The sequence below is a fragment of the Poecilia mexicana genome, unplaced genomic scaffold, assembly GCF_051168715.1.
Source record: "Poecilia mexicana isolate PSO_F unplaced genomic scaffold, ASM5116871v1 scaffold_14, whole genome shotgun sequence".
Taxonomy (NCBI): Eukaryota; Metazoa; Chordata; class Actinopteri; order Cyprinodontiformes; family Poeciliidae; genus Poecilia; species Poecilia mexicana.
The window spans coordinates 19,417,217-19,438,182 of NW_028263383.1; the positions used below are offsets into that span (position 1 = coordinate 19,417,217).

General features: G+C 42.9%; 2 protein-coding genes across 4 annotated transcripts in view; both read left to right on the forward strand.

Annotated features, from left to right (window-relative positions):
- Positions 1–367: 367 nt before the first annotated feature.
- kptn (kaptin (actin binding protein)) lies at positions 368–7,156 on the forward strand. 3 transcript variants are annotated; one of them, XM_088012322.1, is made up of 12 exons: positions 368–700; positions 783–865; positions 1,392–1,476; positions 1,558–1,612; positions 1,827–1,905; positions 2,330–2,403; positions 2,724–2,830; positions 3,857–3,961; positions 4,042–4,105; positions 4,197–4,332; positions 6,004–6,177; positions 6,589–6,746. In XM_088012322.1, the coding sequence occupies exons 1-12, from the start codon at positions 499–501 to the stop codon at positions 6,604–6,606; spliced, it is 1,182 nt and encodes a 393-aa protein (XP_087868448.1). In that variant the 5' UTR covers positions 368–498; the 3' UTR covers positions 6,607–6,746. The 3 variants fall into 3 exon arrangements, with proteins under 3 accessions (XP_087868448.1, XP_087868447.1, XP_014841907.2); XM_088012321.1 differs by having other exon boundaries at positions 370–700; positions 3,857–3,952; positions 6,584–7,156; XM_014986421.2 differs by having other exon boundaries at positions 371–700; positions 6,584–7,156.
- A 2,489-nt stretch (positions 7,157–9,645) lies between these two features.
- nova1 (NOVA alternative splicing regulator 1) overlaps positions 9,646–20,966 on the forward strand; it is a 32,567-nt gene continuing 21,246 nt past the window's right edge. Inside the window, exons 1-2 of the mRNA XM_014986422.2 lie at positions 9,646–10,113; positions 18,669–18,812. Coding sequence (XP_014841908.2) covers positions 9,909–10,113; positions 18,669–18,812 — 349 coding nt within the window. The 5' untranslated portion in view covers positions 9,646–9,908. The remainder of the gene's footprint in view (positions 10,114–18,668; positions 18,813–20,966) is intronic.

Consider the following 20,966-nt stretch of genomic DNA (forward strand, 5'->3'; position numbering starts at 1 on the left):
AGTCATTTATTGACACTGCAATAATTACTCTTGACCAAATTAAATGATAACATATAACTGCTAACTGTTTTACTCCATGCACAAATTGTTGATATTGTGATTCTCTGAATGTGTTTTATTTGATCATTTTAGAGTCGAAGGAAAATTTCCACCTTGATAGCCTAGTTTCATCTTAAGGTAAAGAAAATAAAAACGGGAGGCCGCGGATAATATAGGAAATAGCGCCCCCTTCACTTCCGTAATGCAATGGTCCCATTTCCCAATAAGGTATGAATCTGACAGTGGTCCGCCCTCGTCCCATTCTGTTTGCTGCAGCGAGGTCCTTCTCGCTAGACCGCCGTTTCGGCTTTATTTTGAAATTATCCTCCGGAAGTGATGTGTCTTCCGTGACCTCACTTGACTCTCTGTGATTGTATTTGAGGAACAGCTGAAACATAACAACCAGGCTCCATTAAGCCCATGTTTTAGCATTTGAAGGGCTTGTTTTTGTCCTGTAGGATGCTCCGGGAGTCCTACCCCTTCGTGGAGGACAGCTTCAACCGCTTCCCGTCGCAGAGCAACATTTACGGGCTGTGTCAGGCCGGGGAGCAGGAACTGCTCGCAGCCACTCTCAAAGGGAAGGTGGTGTGTTTCAGGTACCAGGAGCTGCAGCATAAAGTCCGGCCGGTGGCTAAGGAGGTCCAGTTCACCTACATACCAGGTACTGGGATTACTAAAGAAGCATGTGTGTTCTGCTAATGGCTGCTTGATGTAGCAGACTGAGTCCTAACTTCTTTATGCAGTTGATGCAGAAATCGTATCAATTGATGCATTCAACAAGTCTTCGCCCAAAAGAGGCCTGGTAGTGGGGATCACCTTCATAAAGGTATGAAATATTGGTATACATCTTTCACCCCGAGCTGTCTGTTGTGTTCCTCTGTATTCAGAATACGGAAAGCTGAGGACTTCACAAAACATCTGTGTGTATATATACTAAGATTCAGTATCACAATTCAGTTATATTTGCTATAAAGTAACTTTATTTTCGACTTTTAATCTCAAAATGTTATTTTTTTTCTACATTTTCTACTTTTGAAGCTCAGAAATTTCCTTGTTACTAGAATATTTCTGATATTACTCTCAAAATTTCTGCTTGCTTGAAAGTTACTACTCCTTTTTTTCTATTTATAGTGGCCCTAAAAAGGCATCATAGAATACAAATGCATGCCACACTTTCCAGATTTTTATTTGTAATAAAAAAAAATCAACCACCTATCATTTTCTCTCCACAATTATGCAACTATATGTTTGTTTATTACATCACATCCTAATAAAACCTTCTGAAGTTTGTAGTGGTCATGTCAGAAAATGCCGCAGTGGTTTGAACAGTTCCTGTATCTGACCTACTGCAGGACTCCGGTGACAAAGCCACGCCCTTCCTGAACATCTACTGTGACTATGAACCCGGCTCTGAGTTCAACCTGGAGTCCATCGCGCGTGAGTGAAGCTGTGTCCGTATGAAAGCGACACTTTTCCTGGCGGTGACGTGAACTGATGTGAACGTGTTCCTCTGAGCAGAAAGCTGTCTGAATCTGGAGCTGCAGTTCACCCCATTCCAGCTCTACCACACAGAGTGAGTTTATCCCCCTAAGGGACAGGAGGTGATGGGTTCAGTTACCATGGTAACACTTTTTTTTTTTTTTTAACTAAAGTCAGGATACTGTATTTACACCTAAGCACATTTTTCTGTCCATGAACTGGACTAAATAGAAATTTGCTATTACTACTCAGTTCACGCTCTGTGATTGGGTGTCTGATTGGGAGCGTGTTTTCTCTCTCTCTGTCAGAGTGCAGTGTCCTGATGAATGCCTGGAGACGGTTTTTCTACTCAGTGGTCATGACCAGAGGATCCACCTGTACATGGAGGTTGGCACAGATTTCAGATCATACTGGAAAACTTTTGCTTAGTGGTCCAATTTGACCCATTTCTTGAAAAAGGATGCATCTTTGCATTTTAGATAAACCCAAAGCAATTTACAAATAAAGTTGTTTTTTTTTTTTTTATGGAGCATTATCGCGAAAGCTGCAATACTCCCACTTGTGACAGTAAAACTGTTGGGCTTCTTCTCCTTGGCACTCGGACAACAGTTCAGTTGCCAAGGAGAATATTACATCAGACCAATTATAAAAACAGTTTTAATACAGATGTGTAGCCTTAGTGAAAAGTATGTTTGATACCTACTTTTAGGATGTTATTTTCTGACTAACATGCCTCATCTGATCACATGTTCTAATGCAGTTATTGAGCGTGACTGTACGTGTTGAAGCCTGACTCCTGGTTCCTCCACAGAACGCCTCCCTGCACCAGTTTGAAGAGCAACCAGTAGAGAAACTGTTCCCTGAACTACAGCAGCTGCCCAGCAAGTTGGTTATTCTGAGCCTCTCACCTCCATTTCTACTTATGTGTCATGTTGCTTATTGTGTATATATGTATGTTTTGAGTGGAAAATAGAGATTCTTACAGTAAATCAGGCTTCCATAAAAGCGGCGAATGATAAATCTGATCATCCTTACGGTACTGCCTTCCTGTTTTCTCCTGAAAGACTTGCTCTCTCTTACTATGTTGCAGCCTTAACAACCAAGCTAAAAACAAGCTGATTCTGGTCACCGAGTGATTTCTTCATGCATCTCTTTGAGTGTTTGTGTTCACTATTTTTTTTCCCCTGCTCTCTCCCTCTGCGCAGTGTGTTGTGGTTGGACATGGCGAGTGTAGCTGGTGGAAAGCGGCTCTCGGCATATGGCTGTCAGAACGGCTGCATTGGACTGGCTTTGGTCAACCAGAACGGACCAGGTGAGAAGAAATGAGCCATAAATGCAGATCAGAAACATGCAGCTCTGAATCACTTAAGCGCAAAAAGATCATAACCCCAAAGGATTACTCTGTTATCTGGATCTACAGCAGAACAAGCTCCTGCTTAATGTGCTTCTTTAGGCACTTTGCAAATAGCACTCTGCCATGAAGACAAAGGGACACATCCACTATCCACATGTTGTGTCTCTGCTATAATCTGTGTGGTATCTGATTTACAAAACAAATAGAACTAATTATATGTTGGTGAAAACATACCCAAGTCTAAAACAGCAATATGAACGGTGTGCACTCGTATTTTTCTTCTTCTTCTTCTTCTTCTTCACATTTGCATGACTCTCTACTAGAAAGGCACAGACATGACAAAAGGAGAGAAATATTTTCCTGGAAGACCTGAATATGTACTTTGCTAATTTGTAATAAAGTGTTAACTTTTTTTAAAAATTATTATTCTTTGTGTTATTATTAAATATTTTCACTTTTACATTTACACCTGACAATAGTGTTCGCTGTGTACTCTCTCCTTGCATTGAAAAATATATTTAGAATTATTTTGATTACCATGTGGAAGTACAGCTCAATGTTCTAAGTTTTGATTTCTACAGTTGAAGCTACGGCAACCAGTAAAGAACGATAATTAAAATGGATTTCAAAACCATTTTTCAGCATCAGGCATGTTCAACTGAAAGTTGGTCCTATGTGAATTGCTTTATTATTATTTTTTAAAAAGTTATACTGTTCATCCTCCAGGTATTTTTCTTTATCCTTCATTTGTCCCCTTTGCTCAGATTATTAAAAGACACACATGAGATAATATAAACTTTAGGCAGCTCCACTAAGTGTTTATTTATACATTTAGCTTTGGTCATTCCAAGGCTTTCACAGTTTGATTTAGTCTGGCTGCACTTGAGATAATTATCGCTACTTTGCAGCATTACAAGTCTGATGCACCTACCTGCAGCTGGGTGCTCAGTTGCTCACGAGTATTTTATTGTGTGTTTCAATAAGAGGTCCTGCAGAAATGGCGGGTGCAGTTTGACAGCCCGATTTCCACCGTGCTTCTGTTTCCACTCAGCTGCCAAACCAAGTCCAGTGAGGCCAGCAGTGAGAGAAGTATGGACTTAGTCCTGCTAAATCCACAGCGTTTCTCAGGGTTGTTGCTGTTTATTTATTCATTTTATTTTTTCTCCCAGAAGAAGAACTTGGTGGCTACAACCTTCTGATAACCAGCACCATAGAGATGGCAGTGGTCTACAGGTTTGTGTCAGGAAGCTTGGGATGTTTTTTTTTTTGTTTTTTTCCTGAGCTCATCAGTTTTACTGAGACAATCCGGTATGTGTTTCCTCAGAGACGTCCAGGAGTGTGGTTTGTCGCGCTCCACATGTCTTTCAGGGAGCGACCAGTGGGATGCCGTCCTCTGTGCTCTGGTCATTGACCTGGACTTTGATGGGCAGAAGGAGGTGCTGTTGGGAACATACGGACAGGTCAGAACCACTGACGACTGAGAGATGATCTTCTGCTGGCCATTAAGTCCAGTCATTCCAGAACCACGATTATTTTGCTCCTTTCTCTTAATTTCCAACTGCTTATTTTAAGTGCCGACTCCTACTTTATGTCTTTAGGCAAACAGCTTGACTGAATTATGAATTATAGTTCTTGTAGTGATGAAGAACCATTTCGAACACTGGAACGGTTAATCAGCAATATGCAATTCTAGAACAGTGCCGCGCATGGTGGCAGCTTATTGGAGTGGCTCTCATGCAGTCCTTGTAATTTGCTCATTTAAAAATGTTCCTCTCAATTTTTTGGTTGATTCGAGTTTTCAAAATATATATATATTTTTTTAATTTTACTTTGGATACTCAGCAGCTGGAAAGATTTTTTTTTCTACTTTTTATTTTGGACAGTTGTTGTGACGTGCAACGCCATGAAACAAAGCGGAAGAGGTTCAAATATCGAAGCCACTGCAGACAGTGGAGATCTCACCTTCCTATTAATTCATAATTGGGAATGTGAGGCCTCCAGTATGAAAATGGATTAACTTCAAACATCCAGGCAGTGTATCAGGAGGATGTTTCACTGAGACGAGGCTGCAGGATGATATTGCAAACTCCACGTTGCTGATCTTTGGCTTACCAAACATACAAGAAGAAAAAGATCTAAAGAAGTAGCAACAGAAAACGAGGTGGATTATTAGTGCTTGTGATGTCAGGCGATTTTAATCACACCTTACTTTGGGCCTTACTTTCCCATACTTTGTGTTTCAACACTTTCTCAGCTAGTATACCAGAAATAATGTGTTTGATTTGTTTTATACAATGTCAGGGATGCATGCACCTCTGTTCCCAGACCTTCTGTTGGCAAATCGGATCACAAATTTGTTTTCTCAAATTATTTTAGAGGCAACATGTAGTAAAGGAAGAACTATGAGAAATGGTCTCAGTAAGCTGAAGAAGCTCTGCGGGGATGTTTTTACGCTACCGATCGGGTCGCTCTGTGCCAGCCACATGTAGAGAGGCCTGAGTGTGTGACCGACCATATAAACTTCTGTGTAGACAACACCATCCCCACCACAACAGTGAGATGCTTTAATAATAAACCATGTATCACCAGTGATCTAAAAGGAACTGTTGAGAAGGAAAAAAAACTTCAGGGAAGGAGACGATGAATTATTGAAGCGCATTCAGCTCAAAGTTCGGCAAGCTCTGCATCCTCCTTTCCTGCTCCCAGCCAAACTGACATCCCCCCACCCCTTGACCCACTGCGTTCCTGTCGCGCTTAAATCATGGCTGTAACTCAGTCTGAAGAGTAGTTGTCTTATACATGAGACCATTTCACTGCAAAGTGATCCCACCTGTATACTTTTCTCTAAGCTAGAAATGCAAATAAGTGAATTAAGCAAATTTCTTGAAGACCTACGACGATCGAATTTACATCTGATCACACTGCACTGCAAAAGCACTTGTGTCAAAAGCTTGAGTCATGAGATCAAAGAGCTCTTTTGTTTTTGGATGATGTTTTGACATTACGAATTCAAAGTCATATCTGATTAATCCAAACAGTACGAGATAAAACAGGACATGCTATCGTCTCTTGTATACACCAGACAAGAACAGTAAGCTCCCAATAAAAAGCTCTCCGTCTCTATCTTGCAGGAACTTCTTTGTTACAAATTCCAGCCAGCAGGCAGCGGACAAGACGGAGAGTTCCAGCTGCAGTGGAGGCGGAGCTTCAAGAGTCCCTTGCTGTCCGTCATCTACCTCGACCTGACCGGGGACGGGTTGAGAGAGCTGGCTGTCCTCACTCTGAAAGGACTGCACATCCTACAGGTAGCACACTGTTGTCAAGGACACCGTCTCTCTCTGCTGTCAGGCTCCACGTGACCATAGAACTGAGTGTCAAATATCTTGTTGCACAAGTGATACCTGCTGACCTCTACTGTCTGGAAAGAGAAATTGCAGAGTAGTTGAATTTTTTTTTTTTTTTTTTTTTTTTTTTCTGTTTGACCATATTTCTACTAAAATACACATCTGCTTTTTGCTTATTGGAATATTTCTTAAAGATGAAGGAAGTCCTTCTGTTCCACCTTGAATTGATCACCTTGACAGACTTTACACCGCAAACGTTTAGCTTTCTCACCCTCGCTTATTTAACCCCAGCAAAGCTGCATGAGCGAAAACAACAGTTGTCTCCTATGTTATGGTTCTGACCTGTTGTTGTGGCTCATCTCTTCAGCACAGCCTCTCCTGCACTGCTGATTTGGTTCTGGAGAGGCTCACACAGAGGGCATCGGCGCTGGCTGCCAGCCCTGAGCCAGATGAAGCGGCAGACGTTGAGGACAGCAGTGCTCCCGCTCAGAGCCAGGAAGGTGGCGATCAGACGTCGACATGTTAAAGATCCAGCATTTATTTACCCGTTAGTCCCAAAGGACCACACTGGAACGCTTCATCCCAATTAAAGTGCAGTTTAAAGGATTATCTCAGGGGTGTACTGCGTTTAGGACTGATTAGATCATCGAACATCACATTGGTATTCAGTAGGCAAAACTTCAATATGTTGGTTTCTGTTGCTGCAGGTAGGCTGAAAAACAAACAAGGGAGCGCTGCTCAAGTTGAATAAAGTGATGTGATCTTGAGATTAAGTGTACAGTTTTTACAGAAAATAACATATTTGGATTCGTGGATGTCTGGTCTTTGTTTTTTCTGTGTTTTCTGTGAGAATGCTGACTGTTGTCGGAGATAGAAAAATACCAAAATTAAACAACTAACTGTTGGTATGAGATTAAAAAGCAATGGGTTTCTGTCCTCATTTGGTTTGGCTCTTCACTAAAAGCATAAGGTCAGACACTGATGTTGGAACAGGAAGCGTTCATCCCCAGACTGTTCCCACAAAATCTGCAGCACATTGTTGTCTGGGATCTCTTGGTATGCTGAAGGTCTAAGGATTCATTTCACTGGAACTAAAGAGCTGAAACCAACTCCTGAAAAGCAACCCGACACCATTTTCTTATCTCCACCAAACTTTACTCTGACACAATAATGAATGATGGGTGTTGTGCATGGAACTAAATGCATAACTATAGTTAACCATAACTATAGAGTTATGATTAACAACCAAGCTACTGGGGAATTAAATGTTTTTATGGCTGTGACTTCCTTTTTAGAATTGCTGATTTGTATTAACCATTATTATTACTAACCATTTCTTGCTATGTATTTCTTGTAATTCAGAGCACATAATCTGCTATGAATTAATATGTTCTAGTGTTTGACTGTTTGTGTTGTTTTTCTTCATTCTGCCATTGGGGATCACCAGTGGTGGGCTGTCAGGGCCAGCAGTGTCTTCACTGCTAGCCCTAGAAAATTGAAAAGAAAAAGTGTAAATGTTTTAATTATATTTAATTTCATTTTTATTCCACAAACCAGTTGCTAATTGGTATTATGGAACTTTCGCTTTAATTTCCTACTTTTAAAAAGTGCCTAAACGCATCTGGCGAGCTGCTCCGCCCCAGGACTTGCTGTACAAATTCAGCTACCCTTTTGTCAAAAATGCCGCGCAACAGGCCATAATTGGCAGGACTGACAGAATTATCGGTTGAGGTTCTGTCAGTCAGAATTATCAGCCAATAATTTTGACTGACGGAACCACCTGTCGTCCCACAGGCCCTGCTGTAAGGCAAGAGCTTCCCCTGTATTCGTCAGTGAAATGAACATGGTATTTACAAAATGGCGGCCGCTTCAATTCCCTTTGACCTAATTGCAGGGTTATCAAAATCGCCCTTTTCAAGAAGCTCTTTAACGGATAAAAAAAAGAAATAACTAAAAATTGATAATCCATACCAAACCTGGATTCACTAATACGGATGAGTAAGAACTTTGTAATGTATTTTAGCTATGAGCGCTACGAGTGGCTAACAGCTAGCACTAAGCACAACAACCTGTGGATTCTATTTACAAGTAATGGGTGAGTGTTACTTTTCTATTGCATTCTCATACAAACTTTGCTTAATATTGTTTTATTTTAATTGTTCACATGTGCTATTTGAGCAGTTTGGATTGATGTTGAGCTTAACTGGGAAACAGAAAAGTTTAGCTAAATTGCTGGCTGTTCAATTGTGCGATGTTGCCTGTGTATTTTGTTAAAATACACATTGATATATTGGTAGATATATGCATTGTTGCTTTACTTGGCGTATTTTTATTTATTTGCATGTTATTGGATGCCTGTTGCTTGGTGTGGTGCTTAATTTTTTTGCATTGTCCTGCACAAGGTGCTTATTGTTAAGGTATAGTTGACTTCTTTTGAAGGCATATCTACATGGTTGTTTCAGCATACTCATGTTGATTATTAATATGGACTCTCCTTTATGAAACAAATTCAAATATAGTTGGATAAGATGGAGGTAGTGAACCCTGTTTCACAACACTGAAAGGTGTTTGCACTGTGACTTCTTTTTCTTCAATTTCTTCAGTTGTTATAAAAATGCTTTATATATATCAAATATGACTTAATATAATTTCACACCTTGAAATTGGACTTCTGTTTCTTTTAAACCCCCAGCTCTTTCTGAAACGCCACCTTCGTCACAAGCTCTTATGTCAACACTTTAGCAGCATTTTTACCAGTGTTGCACTAAGTAGTCGCTCATGTAATGAGCTCAGCAAGATGCCTGCTAATTGCTCCTGGCTAGTCTGAAGGAGATGAGTGAGGGCGTGGTCTGTGAGGCGGAAGCTTGGAAACTGCAGCTCTGAGCTTTTTGCACAGCCGAATGGTTTGCCAACAGGAGATTGAAAGATTTCTCAAACATGCACGAAAGAGTCGAAGCAACACACTTTTGATGAAATAACTTTAGAACTTTTTTTTTTAAAGAGTCATTTTTACATCGAGTTCCCCTTTTAAACGTAAAAAACTAAACCGAAATAATTTATAACGGCTGATGAAAAAAACCAAAAACGTATTGAATCAGTTTGTATAGTTGAATGCAGAGTTACAGCAGCTAATGGAGCTGGGTCCCTCTTGTTTTGGTTCTGTGGTTAGTTCGGCCGGTCAGCGGCACTGTAGTGTCTCTGGAACCCCCCTCCCAAAACTATTTTCTCCCCTCTCCTCTCGCACCACAAAGGCAACAATAATAGCAGCTGCGCTCATCACACCCGACTTACAAGAGAAATGTGTCGTGAAGAACAGTTTAAAAAGCTGCCCCCCCCCCCCACCATCCCTCCTTGCTGCGTGGATCTCTTTCCCACTCCGCGCTTTCTGCTTTATTTCACGTGAAGGTGCAACAATACGGGATCAGCGAGCGGCGCCTTGAACTCAATTGGCTTTTATATTTAGCCCCCGTGAGGGGAGCAGCAGCAGCGTGGCGGGGAGAGGAGACCCTGATCCCGGTGTTGTTTAACATCCGAACCCCCACAGAGACCTAGCGCCGGGGCTGCGGTGCAGCGGCCGGGGGGGATGTGGTGGTGAGAGCGCTGCGTGTTCCGTCTGTGTCAGAGAGAGAGAGAGAAGGAGAGGAAGAGAGCGAGAGGGAGAGAGGCAGGGGGAACAGTTTATCGGTGGAAACATGATGATGGCCGGTGGTGGAGATGGTGGTGGAGCAGCAGCTATGGACCACAACGGGATATACACGAACCCGAACCTCCACAGCCTGCAGCAGCAGCAGCAGCAGCAGCAGAGTCAAATGGAGGCGGATAACCCGGACTCCCGCAAGCGGCCGCTGGAAACTCCGGCTGAAGAGGCCGGCTGTACCAAGCGCACCAACACCGGAGGTAAGAGCGCCGCAACACGAAATCAGCTAGTCCTCCGCGTCTCCTCCACATGAAGCCGCAGGTTGGTGTCGGAATCTGTGCCAAGAAACAAACAAAAAAGAAAAAAAAAACGCAAAACAAACAACAACATAAGCGGTCTGTCAGTATCAGACGTCAGCGTGCAGCCAGAGCGCATGGAAGCCCAGCGAACAGGCTGAGGCTGAATGTTGGCGTTTCCAGCGCAGCACCTGTGCGCTTTGGAAGGCTCCCCAGTGTTTATGGCTGTTACTTCATATCCCAACAGGGAGGGCAGGCTGCATGACAAACTGAACGGCCTCCTCAGCCCAGGTCGGCTTTGAATGTGAATCCAAAAAAGCTCTCTGCTCCCCATCTGGAGCTGGAGATATGCAGAGAAACAGAGAGCTGATTGGTTTAATGTTGTAGCTTTGTTCATTAGTCTGCTCTCTGTTATAGGCTCGAATTTATTAGACTCACAAAAATCTTTGTTGAACTTGGGTTTTTTTTTCCCCGTTTCTTTTTTCCACCCTCAAAAGCAAGAAACATAAACCGTGTTTATGGCAGGGATAATTGGAACCGTAGAGAAAACAGATCACAGCCGCTGCAGGTACTTAGAAAGAGGCGGTTCCTGCACAGGAGTCCTCCATACAAATAAAAACACATCCAAGGAAGTGGCTAAAACCAAAACATAGTCTCATTATGAAACGTAGAACTAAAATAAAATTAAGTAATCAACATGGACAGGTCTTTCAGGTCATTATTAAGCAATTTAATGATACTATTAGAGGCAGTAAGGCATATTTTGATATTGATCAGGTACCAAGTAATACAGCTCCAGTATTGGCGATACCGATTCAGAACTTTTTGTATTCAAGTTTGATGTATCATCAGGCTTCTGACCTTTAGGTGTTTTTGTGGGTTTTCCTTTAATTAATTAATTTTTTTGTTAAAACCTAAAACAGAATTGGGCAAAGTTTGTAGGTTTATGCTTTAATAGAAAAACAAAATATATTTGTGTGAATCTTTTTCTGCATAAACAAAGCAGACAAAAAAAAAACATGATTTGTAAACAAATCAAAAGAAAGTATTTTTCTGAGGTGGAGTTGAGAAAGTCCATTACAAAATTAAAATACAATTTTAGGAGAGATTCTTAAACTAAAGCAATGATCGTACCACTGATACCAACTTATTGGTATTATTGAACTTATCAATACTTTGGGTTAATCCGTCCACCTGTTGTTACTATACAAAACCCTAAGGAAGTTTCTGTGTTGTGATCAGTTATTCACAGGTGTCCTTGTCATTCTGTGTGCAGGATTTTACTAAAATTTCAATACAAAGACTAAATGATTACAGAATTAACTTTTTGAACTGGTTTCAGCATTTCATTTATTTTGGCAAATAGCATTGTTAGCATTACTAATTAGCTACCTTGGAGACCAGATCCATTCCTTAACTGAGCGCTTTCCAAAGCACATCCAGCATGTTTTATGACAGAAATAAAACAACTCTTAAAAAGGATAAACACAGTAACTGTAATATATTAATCTTCGTTTTATCTGCTGATATCTGATTCCTCTTTGCAGCCGTTTGAAGAAAGCGTAGAAAATGCAGCTTCCTTTACTAAAGCTTCATACAGTTTTTGTGCTTTCATCGACCCCGTGGATGCTCGAAGCGTCTGAGTCAATCGCTCGGTAATAGCTTCCACACCAAAGAGTGTTATTGTCGGGCGTAAAGAGTGAGAGCTCACATGGTGTGTTCACTGATTGGAAAAGGAAAAAAAGATGCTGGTAACCTAGACCACTTGTAGGAGCATCTCTGCTCCTGTCAGCATCTGTCCTGGTTGTTCTTCTTTTACTCTATGAATGTAATTGCTAAACAACTGTATTCATCCATCACCAAACGAGCTTCCTTTTGAATGTTTTTCTATGAACATTGACGAGGAACAGCGGAGGTCTGGTGGATCCTTGTTTTTGTGAGTTTCAGAGTCACTCTCGGAGCTGTGGCGCTCTCGAAACGTTGACACTTAAATCATAAGCTCAGCTAAGCAGGAAAACCAATAGGTAAAATTTATACAAGCCTCCAGGGTGAACACTCATCGCCGGTCGTAGTTCAGATTTCTATCTAACCACGGTTATTTATAGGTTTCCTGATGAGGCCAATCGGGCTGGAGGATAAAATACCAATCAGAAATCTTGAAATGCTTGTTAAAAAAAGATGTAAGAGAAGACTTGTTTTGGAACATAAACATAGGATACTAAAAACGGGGAATTATTTGCTGCACTGTCACGGTAACGGTTGGGTTTAGTGGTGACGAAGAACCACTGCATGAGTCCTAATTTTTCTGCAAGATGTTTAGAGAGCCGCAGTCAGAGGATGATGGCTGATTCCAGCTACTGTACGTCTTACTCCAGCGTAGGGCTGTTATGCTCTGCAGCTCACAGCGAACACTTACTCAACAACTTAATGCTAATTAGATGTCTGCAGAGAAACACTGTTTTGTTTTTTTCACCATATGTTACTAGGATTTCTCCCTTTGTGCACCAGCAGCACCTCATTCGGTGACAGCAGCATTATATCATATTTTCTGACAGCGTGAGCGGATCCTTTCTGCACTTCACTGCTCCTCAGAAATGAAATTTCAGCAAGGCACGAAGGGATCCCTGATGGCACCAGGCAGTGTTTTAGAGCATTTCCAAACCCCACATGTCATCCATTAACACCTCGAAAAAAATCAGCTGCAGAAGAAGCGCTAACGTGGCGCTCCTGCTTCTCGGAGGGAGTTTTTCACCGTTTACCTGCAAGCACCAACACCCGGCTCGGATTTTCTCATTCAATTACCAGCTGATGTGAGTGTTGGAGGAGTGTTGACGAACGTTTTAATTGGCACATATGGTTTTGGCTTTTTAGTGTTGCCACTTCCATAATTTCGCAACCTGATGTTGGATAATTGATGTAGTGACTCTGGGGAAAGAGCAGCTTCGAGAGCAGGGTTTTATGTCTTAAGTAATACAGGATCAGTCAAGGAGCCTCGCACCTGTCCCAGGGGACGCTGAGGGACGACAGGTGCACTCTGGAAGGTTCGCTAGTCCATCAGAAGACCATCCATTTTTATTTACGTATGGTCATAGATGCTCTGAGTCAAAACTCTGGTTATTGACGTCTCCTACCAGCTTAGCATCACCTATTACCCTGCTCTGTGTGTCTCTGAAGTGTATGTAGGGGAAGAGGCATGGCTTAGTTACCCGCATATTAATACTTTATGAAGCTACTGTTTCAAAACTGCCATTGTGACCCTGGGTGGTTCAGTCAGTAGAGCAGAGGCTGTGGTCCTCGACGCGGTTGTCCTGGGTTCCCCTTCTCTCTGCTTCCTGTTTCCTGTCCAATTATTGTTAAATAAAGGACACTGGTGCCTAATGGGTATTAAAAGAAAAACAAAACAAAAACAACATGTTCCACTTCATAGCGGCCTCTGTTTGAGAGGTAGTTGACAGGAAAGTGGACTGTGAGAGAGGGGAAGACATGCGGCAAAGGTCAACGGGCCTGGACTCGAACCCGTGACGAATGTGTCGTTTCGAGGCCTTCGTACATGGGGTGCACGCTTTACCCCTATGCCACGGCCATGCCTATACAGAAAGTGCATTACAAAATCAGAAATCACAACTGTAGCTGACACTAAAACTGGGGGAGGGGGTACGTAATTTGATATTCAACCTACAGAAGAAATTTGGTGTGTATAGGTTTTCCCCAGGTACTCCAGTTTCCTTCTGTTATCCAAAAACATGCATGTTGTGTTAGATTAGTGAGTCTAAGTTGCCCCTAGGTGTGAAGAATGGTTGTCTTGTATGTCCCTGCATTGCGCTGTGACAGACTGAAACCCTGTCTAGAGCCAGCCCCCCCCGTTCCCACTGTCTGCTGCAGACCCTCTGTAAAGCCAGTCTGGACGATGGGTGGACATTAGTTGGGAATATAAATTTGGAATAGTTTCAAATTTCTAAAAACTGTTTAAATTGACATTGATGAGTATTTATTTTACTCCAACTTGCTATTTATTGATTAGGAAATGTATTTCTGGTGCTCAAGTGCCAGAAATTGATGAAACTTTATCCTGCTCTCTTTTAACATCTAAACTAATTTATGTTGCAGTTGGCTGCCTAAATGTATGATTTGCGTATAGTCTGAGTTTAACAGTACAGCAAGGCGGTATGCAGAACAGCCTCAAGGCCCTTCTGAAATGCCTAATTATTTACTGGAATTTGATGTGGAGGGAAAAATTAAAACAAATGCAGAAAAGCAAATCATTTCCATCCAGTGATCTTTGTATTGTCTCTTCTGCAGCCTGTCTGACAACAGTGTTAGACAGGCTGCTAATCCTCAGCCACCCCTGTAATCACCAGCCCCAAGACTACGTCTGATATTGATCACGTTATTCCAACCCAACTGATCATTAACATGACTGGCAGTTACAACAAAGAGAAGAAAGCCTTGGCTCTTTCAAAGCCGAGAGCCCCCCCTCGCTGTGCATTAGGAGCCGTGGACACTGAATGAGGGAAATGACTACTCTTTTATCAGCTACGCCCTTCTCTCCTCAAAATGAACCATCATTCATTCACTCTTTTTCTTTCTAAATTATCCGTACTGTGAGCCCACGTTGTTGGCAAGCAGACGCCTTCCGAAAGATTGTTTGCTTTGGGGGGGCAGGGGGGGTTCTATGATCTCGTTATGTTGCTAATGGAAAGGCTGGCACAGGAATGTGAGCTGTGTTTTTATTTGTTTATTTATTTATTTGATTTTTTTTTTTTTTGGAGGGAAGGACACAGGTGCCCTTGCAGAGCGATGTGACGTGAGCGGACTGTGAATTTGCCAGGTGGCAGCGAAACAGAGAATAGGAGGAAGCGAAAGTAATGAGGAGACGGAGAGAAAAGAGGAGCCAGATAGACCCTGAGAGAAAGTGGAGTCTACAGGGAAGCTGAGGCTATACAGTGGAGCATCTCTCTGCTAGAATCTTCTGGAAGGTGTTTGTTTCAACAGCCAAAAAAAAAAAAAGGAAAAAATGTTATGGTTTGATCAAACTGATCAACATCCAGGAGGGAGCGAGTTCATTGTGTGCAGGTTTCCTGGAATGCGTCGTTAAATGAAGCTGGACCCCCGTGTCCACTAACAGGTACTTGCACACAAGCACACTGCAGTTTTTTACACTCATTCGGTCACTAAAGATACCTCTCGGTGTAAGATTTATAGGCGTAGTGATTGGCTTCATCACCCCCCTCCACCATTCTGCGGCACTGCCATTTGCAATGGTTGATGAGCCCCTCCGCCCTCTCAAACATGGCCGTCTCAGGGATTGGGGGTGGGGGAAAAGAGGAAAGGAGGGTGGGTGGCGTAAAGCGCGCCGTCTCCGATCACTCCTCCTCCACCTCCTCCATCATCTGGCTATGTTCTCCATGCACCTCTCCAGCCTCTACTGAAGGTCATTGTGCGAAGCTCTTCGTCCGGCGCTGCCGTCCGCTCCTTCAGCCACTTCACCTTTGTCACTTTTCTCTGAAAAGAGTGAGTGAATGGACTGCCGTACTTTATAGTGCTGCGTCAAAAGAGGCGGAGTAGAGGAGAAAATTCAATTTTTTGGGGACCGGCGTTGGGGGGGGTGGGAACGTGACGTCCTGAGGAGAGGAGGCCGGCCATTGGCTGCGCCGGCTGCCAGTCCTGCGTGCTGCTGCAGACGGACAGGCCACTCGATGAATATGGATGAGAGCAGTGAAAAGGGTGATGCGGCAGGGAAGACCCCCCCCCTTCAAACCGATGCAGGCTTGAACAATGCGTGCCGTCTTTCACTGAAAACACTCAGAGCCTGCATTAGCATTTTCTCAGACAATTGAGGCTCGGGCCAGCTGCAGGCATGGCTCGGATGCTGCGGTGAAATCTCTTTTTCTGCACCCCACTGATGAATAAGACCTCGGTGAAAAAAAAAAGGTCGACTGGCCGCATTCCTCAACACTACCGTTGCACCTATGCCTAGGCTAATGTCAGGAGCCCCTTTAGAGATTGCGCCCCGGCATTGATGGCGATCTGACAGAGGACTTGAGAAGCAGCAGATCTCAGAATGGGTAAGCTTCAAACTCTGATTGTCTGACTTGTTGAATTTATCCATCACGCTGCACCATGAGTACTTTCATACATCTTAAGGCGGATTTGTTCATTGCGGCTCATTTTTGTTCCATCGTCCTTGCTCCCCCGTCAGGAGCAGGTTGGTCCATTGAAATGCAGAATGGGTACTTGGAAGGGTTGTGAGAAGGAGGGGAGGACGGTCACAAGGCATTTCCTCCTGACCCACCCCCCTTGAGTGACTTAACTAAACGCATTTGGCTCAGAGACCATGTCTCTCCTCCAAGCCATCCTTCCAGTACTGGAAGCAAGGGTTTGAACTAACACCCCACTGGCTCAACCTCCCAATGTGCCCCACTGCTCCCGTTCCCTGGTGACAGATTGCCATGTTTACTCTACCACATGACGCCATTAAAACCTGTTACTGTGATCTCAGACACTGGGATGGAATTAATTATTGACTAATGACACCAAACGTGGCTGTGAGGGCGACAAGAGGGGAATCTTAGCGGCTTCCTCCCCTGCTGGGTTCACTCCCGGCTGAAGATGAGCAGAAAGTTACGCAGTGGGTTTGGGCTCGTCTGGCAACAACAGGTCTCGGAATATTGTGATCCAGTAAAAAGAAATCATTCCGTGAAATGTTTTCCTACTGGCACGCTGTCGGTTATCAGGCAGCAGGTAGTTTAAGTGGCTCGGGAGGTTTTTGGCGACGGCGTTATTTTATTTTTCCCATCAAGGTCATTTTGTGTCTCACGTTAAGAGAAAAGCAGAGAGCTGACTGCAACCCTGCACAAGATTCAGATATCCAAAGAGGAGATGAAGGAGGATAAAGAGCATTGAATCTGATCGAACGCATCCGTTTTTCTTTTTCTACTTAAAAGATACGTCAGCTTTTATCCTCACTTGAAATATTCCGAAAATGTGGTGTGTTTTTTTTAATTGTCAAAGTGAGTTTTAATAGATCCAAACTAAAAATTCTGCCACTAATAATGGTATTGAATATGTGGATGTTTGTCAGAGCCATTGGTTACGAGTGATGTTGAGCAAACCGAGCCTACGTCTGAATGGAACATGAGGGGCATATTAATGCAACAAGAGGAAGAGCTACCATGTGGGCTGTGAAATTCCCCTATGTCACAGTGCCATGTTCATTCACATCTCAATCTAATGAGTGTATTATTGAGGCAACAGGTTGGTCTCAGTCCACCTGCATCCCCCCCTCCTCCCCGCCGCCCCATCCTCCATGTCTTCAGCACTCAGGTCGCGCCTCTGCGTTCCATGTCCTCAACAAAGTACAAAACACGGTGACGGGCTGCGACGGCTGACAGTCCGACGGCACGCTTTAGAGAAAGGTAGCAGAACCGTGGCCAGAAAGGTTTTACGGCGCTTCCTAACACCGCTGCCCCGCTCTACTGACGTCACCCCTATTGGCAGTTGAGAGGGATCGAACATGACGTCATTGCATCCGTATCAGCATGCAGAGGGGATTGTTTGTGCCCGTGCTTAAGTTCAAGTGTGCACCTGTGTCAAATGTTCACCATGACATCACCGCAACGTTGTCGGGTCAATCAATAACGCATGGGCACAAGCGCCAAATGTGGCTGATTGCTCCGTCGCAGTTTGCACTGAGTGGCACGAGGGCTTTCTTGGTTTTGACTGATTTCTAAGTAGAACTGCAGAAAATGGAGCTCTACCAAGCTAAGAGGAGAAACACATTCTGCTGCACAGTGACACTCTGTCAATCAGTGACTGCTAAAAGCCACTTTAAACCACAAAAGCCCCTCCAAAATGGAGGAGATTTAAACCATTTTGGCTCTATACCCTTTAAACAAATCTGCAGGATTGCTTCCCATATGTTCCCCACACGTCGGTTAATTACGACGGATAATTCTTTGTGGCTATTCACGAGCTGCTTGGATGAAGAGTTGGATGTAATTGTGTTCTGTCCTGATAGTTTGCATCTCGGGGTTCTTCTTTTTCTTTTTTTTTTTTTCTTGCATTCTGTCTTGTTTTGATTTCCGGCGTTTGGTTCCAGCGTGAAGCAGGATTACTTGACACCGAGCATTGACGGGTATTTATTCAGAGTGTTGCTAAAACTCCTTGAAAATGGTTAAAATTAGACCTCTGCAAACTGGAAAGGAGGTCATCATTTACTCCACATGAAAATCTGGGCCAGGACACAGAACATGCCTCCAATCGCTAATAGAACGTGAAAGCTGCAAATATTCCTACCCAAAATACCTGAGAATGTTTCCCCTTCTGAAAAATATCAGCAAAAATATATTACCAACCTTTCTCCTTGCTTGATCTAAAACACATATTAATGATATGTTTTTTCATTAATTATTTCTTTAATATTTTGCTTTTTGAGGTCATTCAGTGCATATATATGTGTGATGCTTAGAGCTGCTGTACATGATGTGGCCTTTTTCCCACTTTGTGTGTCTTTCCCCCAGAGGAGGGTGAGTACTTCCTGAAGGTGCTGATCCCCAGCTATGCAGCCGGCTCTATAATTGGCAAGGGTGGCCAGACCATCGTACAACTGCAGAAAGAGACGGGTGCCACCATTAAGCTGTCCAAATCCAAAGACTTCTACCCCGGTAAGAGGGAACACTCACTCACTCAATCAGACTGACAAATCAGAACGGCTCATAAGCATGTCAGGAGTCCTCCAACTCATCAGATGCTTTGGCACAAAAAATATTTTTTATCCACACCGTGAACTCAAGCGTCTTCGAGAATAAAACCGGATCTGGATGCGTCGCTTGTCCAAAGCACGTCTGCTCTCTAGTAATCTGGTGTCAACTCGACGTGTTGGTGTCGTTCCAAGAATTTGCGATTGCGATCTGACCTGATGGGACCTTGAAGCAAGTATGTGTCGCTTTCAAAATGGCGGCTCTCTGAGCTGCTGCGGTAACACTACCGGACCCGCAGCAGAGGTTGGTTAATTTGACTTCTAATCAGCTGCTCAGGGGGAATCTGACAGGCCGCTTCATCCCGCTCTCGTTGCTTCCACTGGTGACAGTTTGTTGCGGCGCCGGGGCGTTTTTCTAGCATCTGAGCTAAATGAAGGAGAGGAAACTGATTGAAAGTCTGGAGCCGAGCTTCACTTCTCTCTCTCATTACATATTGATGTTTCGAACTTCTTCCAGCCACCTCTGTGTTGCGAAATCCTTCTGAGCTGTAACAGACATAGGGTAACAACAACAGGCTTTAGTACAGCAAGCTGTCATTCTGAGAGGTCTGACAGAGTTTGACTTGGTTGCCATTTGGTGGTGACAGAGGAGATGTGCGTATGTTGCCCTCGGGTGAAATAACAGATATACTGACGCTATTTTGGTGTCATTTAGTCATCTGTTCTGGAAGAATAGGTGGAGAGGTGATTATTTCAGCTGAGCCAGTTGTTCAAACCTTCAGAAAAATTACAGCTTACATGTAATTGCCGTATTTGGAAAGGAGGGACGCGAATTCTTTGGCTAATGTGGCGAAAATGACATCTGGACTTTGTATGGTAAAGGATTCTCCAAGTATGATTACTTCAGATCAGGGCTGTCAAAGTAATTTTTATTTTGAGCCAAATCAAATATCTGAATGTTCTTAAAGGGCCGGTTGTGCCACAGTACATTGTTAAAACCAATTCAATTGTTAAAATATCAATAAATCGCTGTCCCTCCTGGAGTTTTGAAATTTTTTTTGTGTTTTTTGCAATCAAAATGACAGATTTTGTGGTGCCAATTTAGAAATGTTTGTAGGGAATTTTTTTATATTTGCGCTAATGTATGATGATAAATTTGACTTTTTATTACAGACAACATTTATGTTTTTGAACGGTCAGAGCAGAGAACCCACAAACTCCATGCAGGCTGGGATTTTAACCATAATAAATATCACAACTATTTCACTTTTTCTTCTTATTACTGATGTTTATGAGGTAAAACAAAAATAACAAGCTAATATTGTTAGCTGGTTATTTAGCTGAGTTATCTATTTGTTCAACCAGTCAGCAGATATAAAATAGCATTGTCTCAGTAATAGTGATAGGTGGCAATTCTTTACTTTGCACACTCTGACTGTGCATGTTTTTGTCCATGTCTACAAATATTTTTAAGCTGCCATCTTTTATTTTTCTATGTCAGGAAAAAATGTGGACACCTTCCTTGGCAATGTGCAGCAAGAGGTGGGGGAGGGGCATTACTCATTGCTCCATGCAGCCAGAGAAAACTCAGTCTGGAGTATTATAAACCTTGGTCTGCCATCGGTTCGATTAATGGACCTGATTTTATAAAATGAATCTGTAAGTCATATTACCTCCCTCATCGTTAGCCGTTGGATATTTTACAGACAGACTCTGTGTTTGTCGCTAGCTTGTGTTCAAGAACGTTTTACAAGATGGAGTCGTGTCAGGAGTTGAAATGTCAGCCAACCTGATTTTTCTTTAAACGAGGTAAAGCTTTGGACATACGAGCTGACAGCTCACCGCAACAAGTGGGGGAGGGGAAACATGCCCCACTGCTGCATTCAACCAAAAACACTCATGTTTTACTCAAACAAAAACAAAAATGTAAAACATAGTTTTTATTTAAAACAGAAAAACAACAGTTGTTCCTTAGGTGGCGTTACCATTTTGATTATTACTGATAACAGTGATCTCTGTAACATACATTTGTTGTTTAGGTTTTGATACATTGACTGCTGAAGCTGAAAGCTGTAATTAAGACCCGCTAAAATTAGACGCACACAAAAAATATTTTTCC

Excerpts from the sequence above, each read along its gene's own strand:
- kptn (XM_014986421.2), top strand. The coding sequence starts at position 499 with ATGCTCCGGGAGTCCTACCCCTTCGTGGAGGACAGCTTCAACCGCTTC. Across the intron at positions 1,906-2,329 it reads GGATCCACCTGTACATGGAG|AACGCCTCCCTGCACCAGTT; the intron begins GTTGGCACAGAT and ends GTTCCTCCACAG. Across the intron at positions 4,333-6,003 it reads TGTTGGGAACATACGGACAG|GAACTTCTTTGTTACAAATT; the intron begins GTCAGAACCACT and ends TCTATCTTGCAG.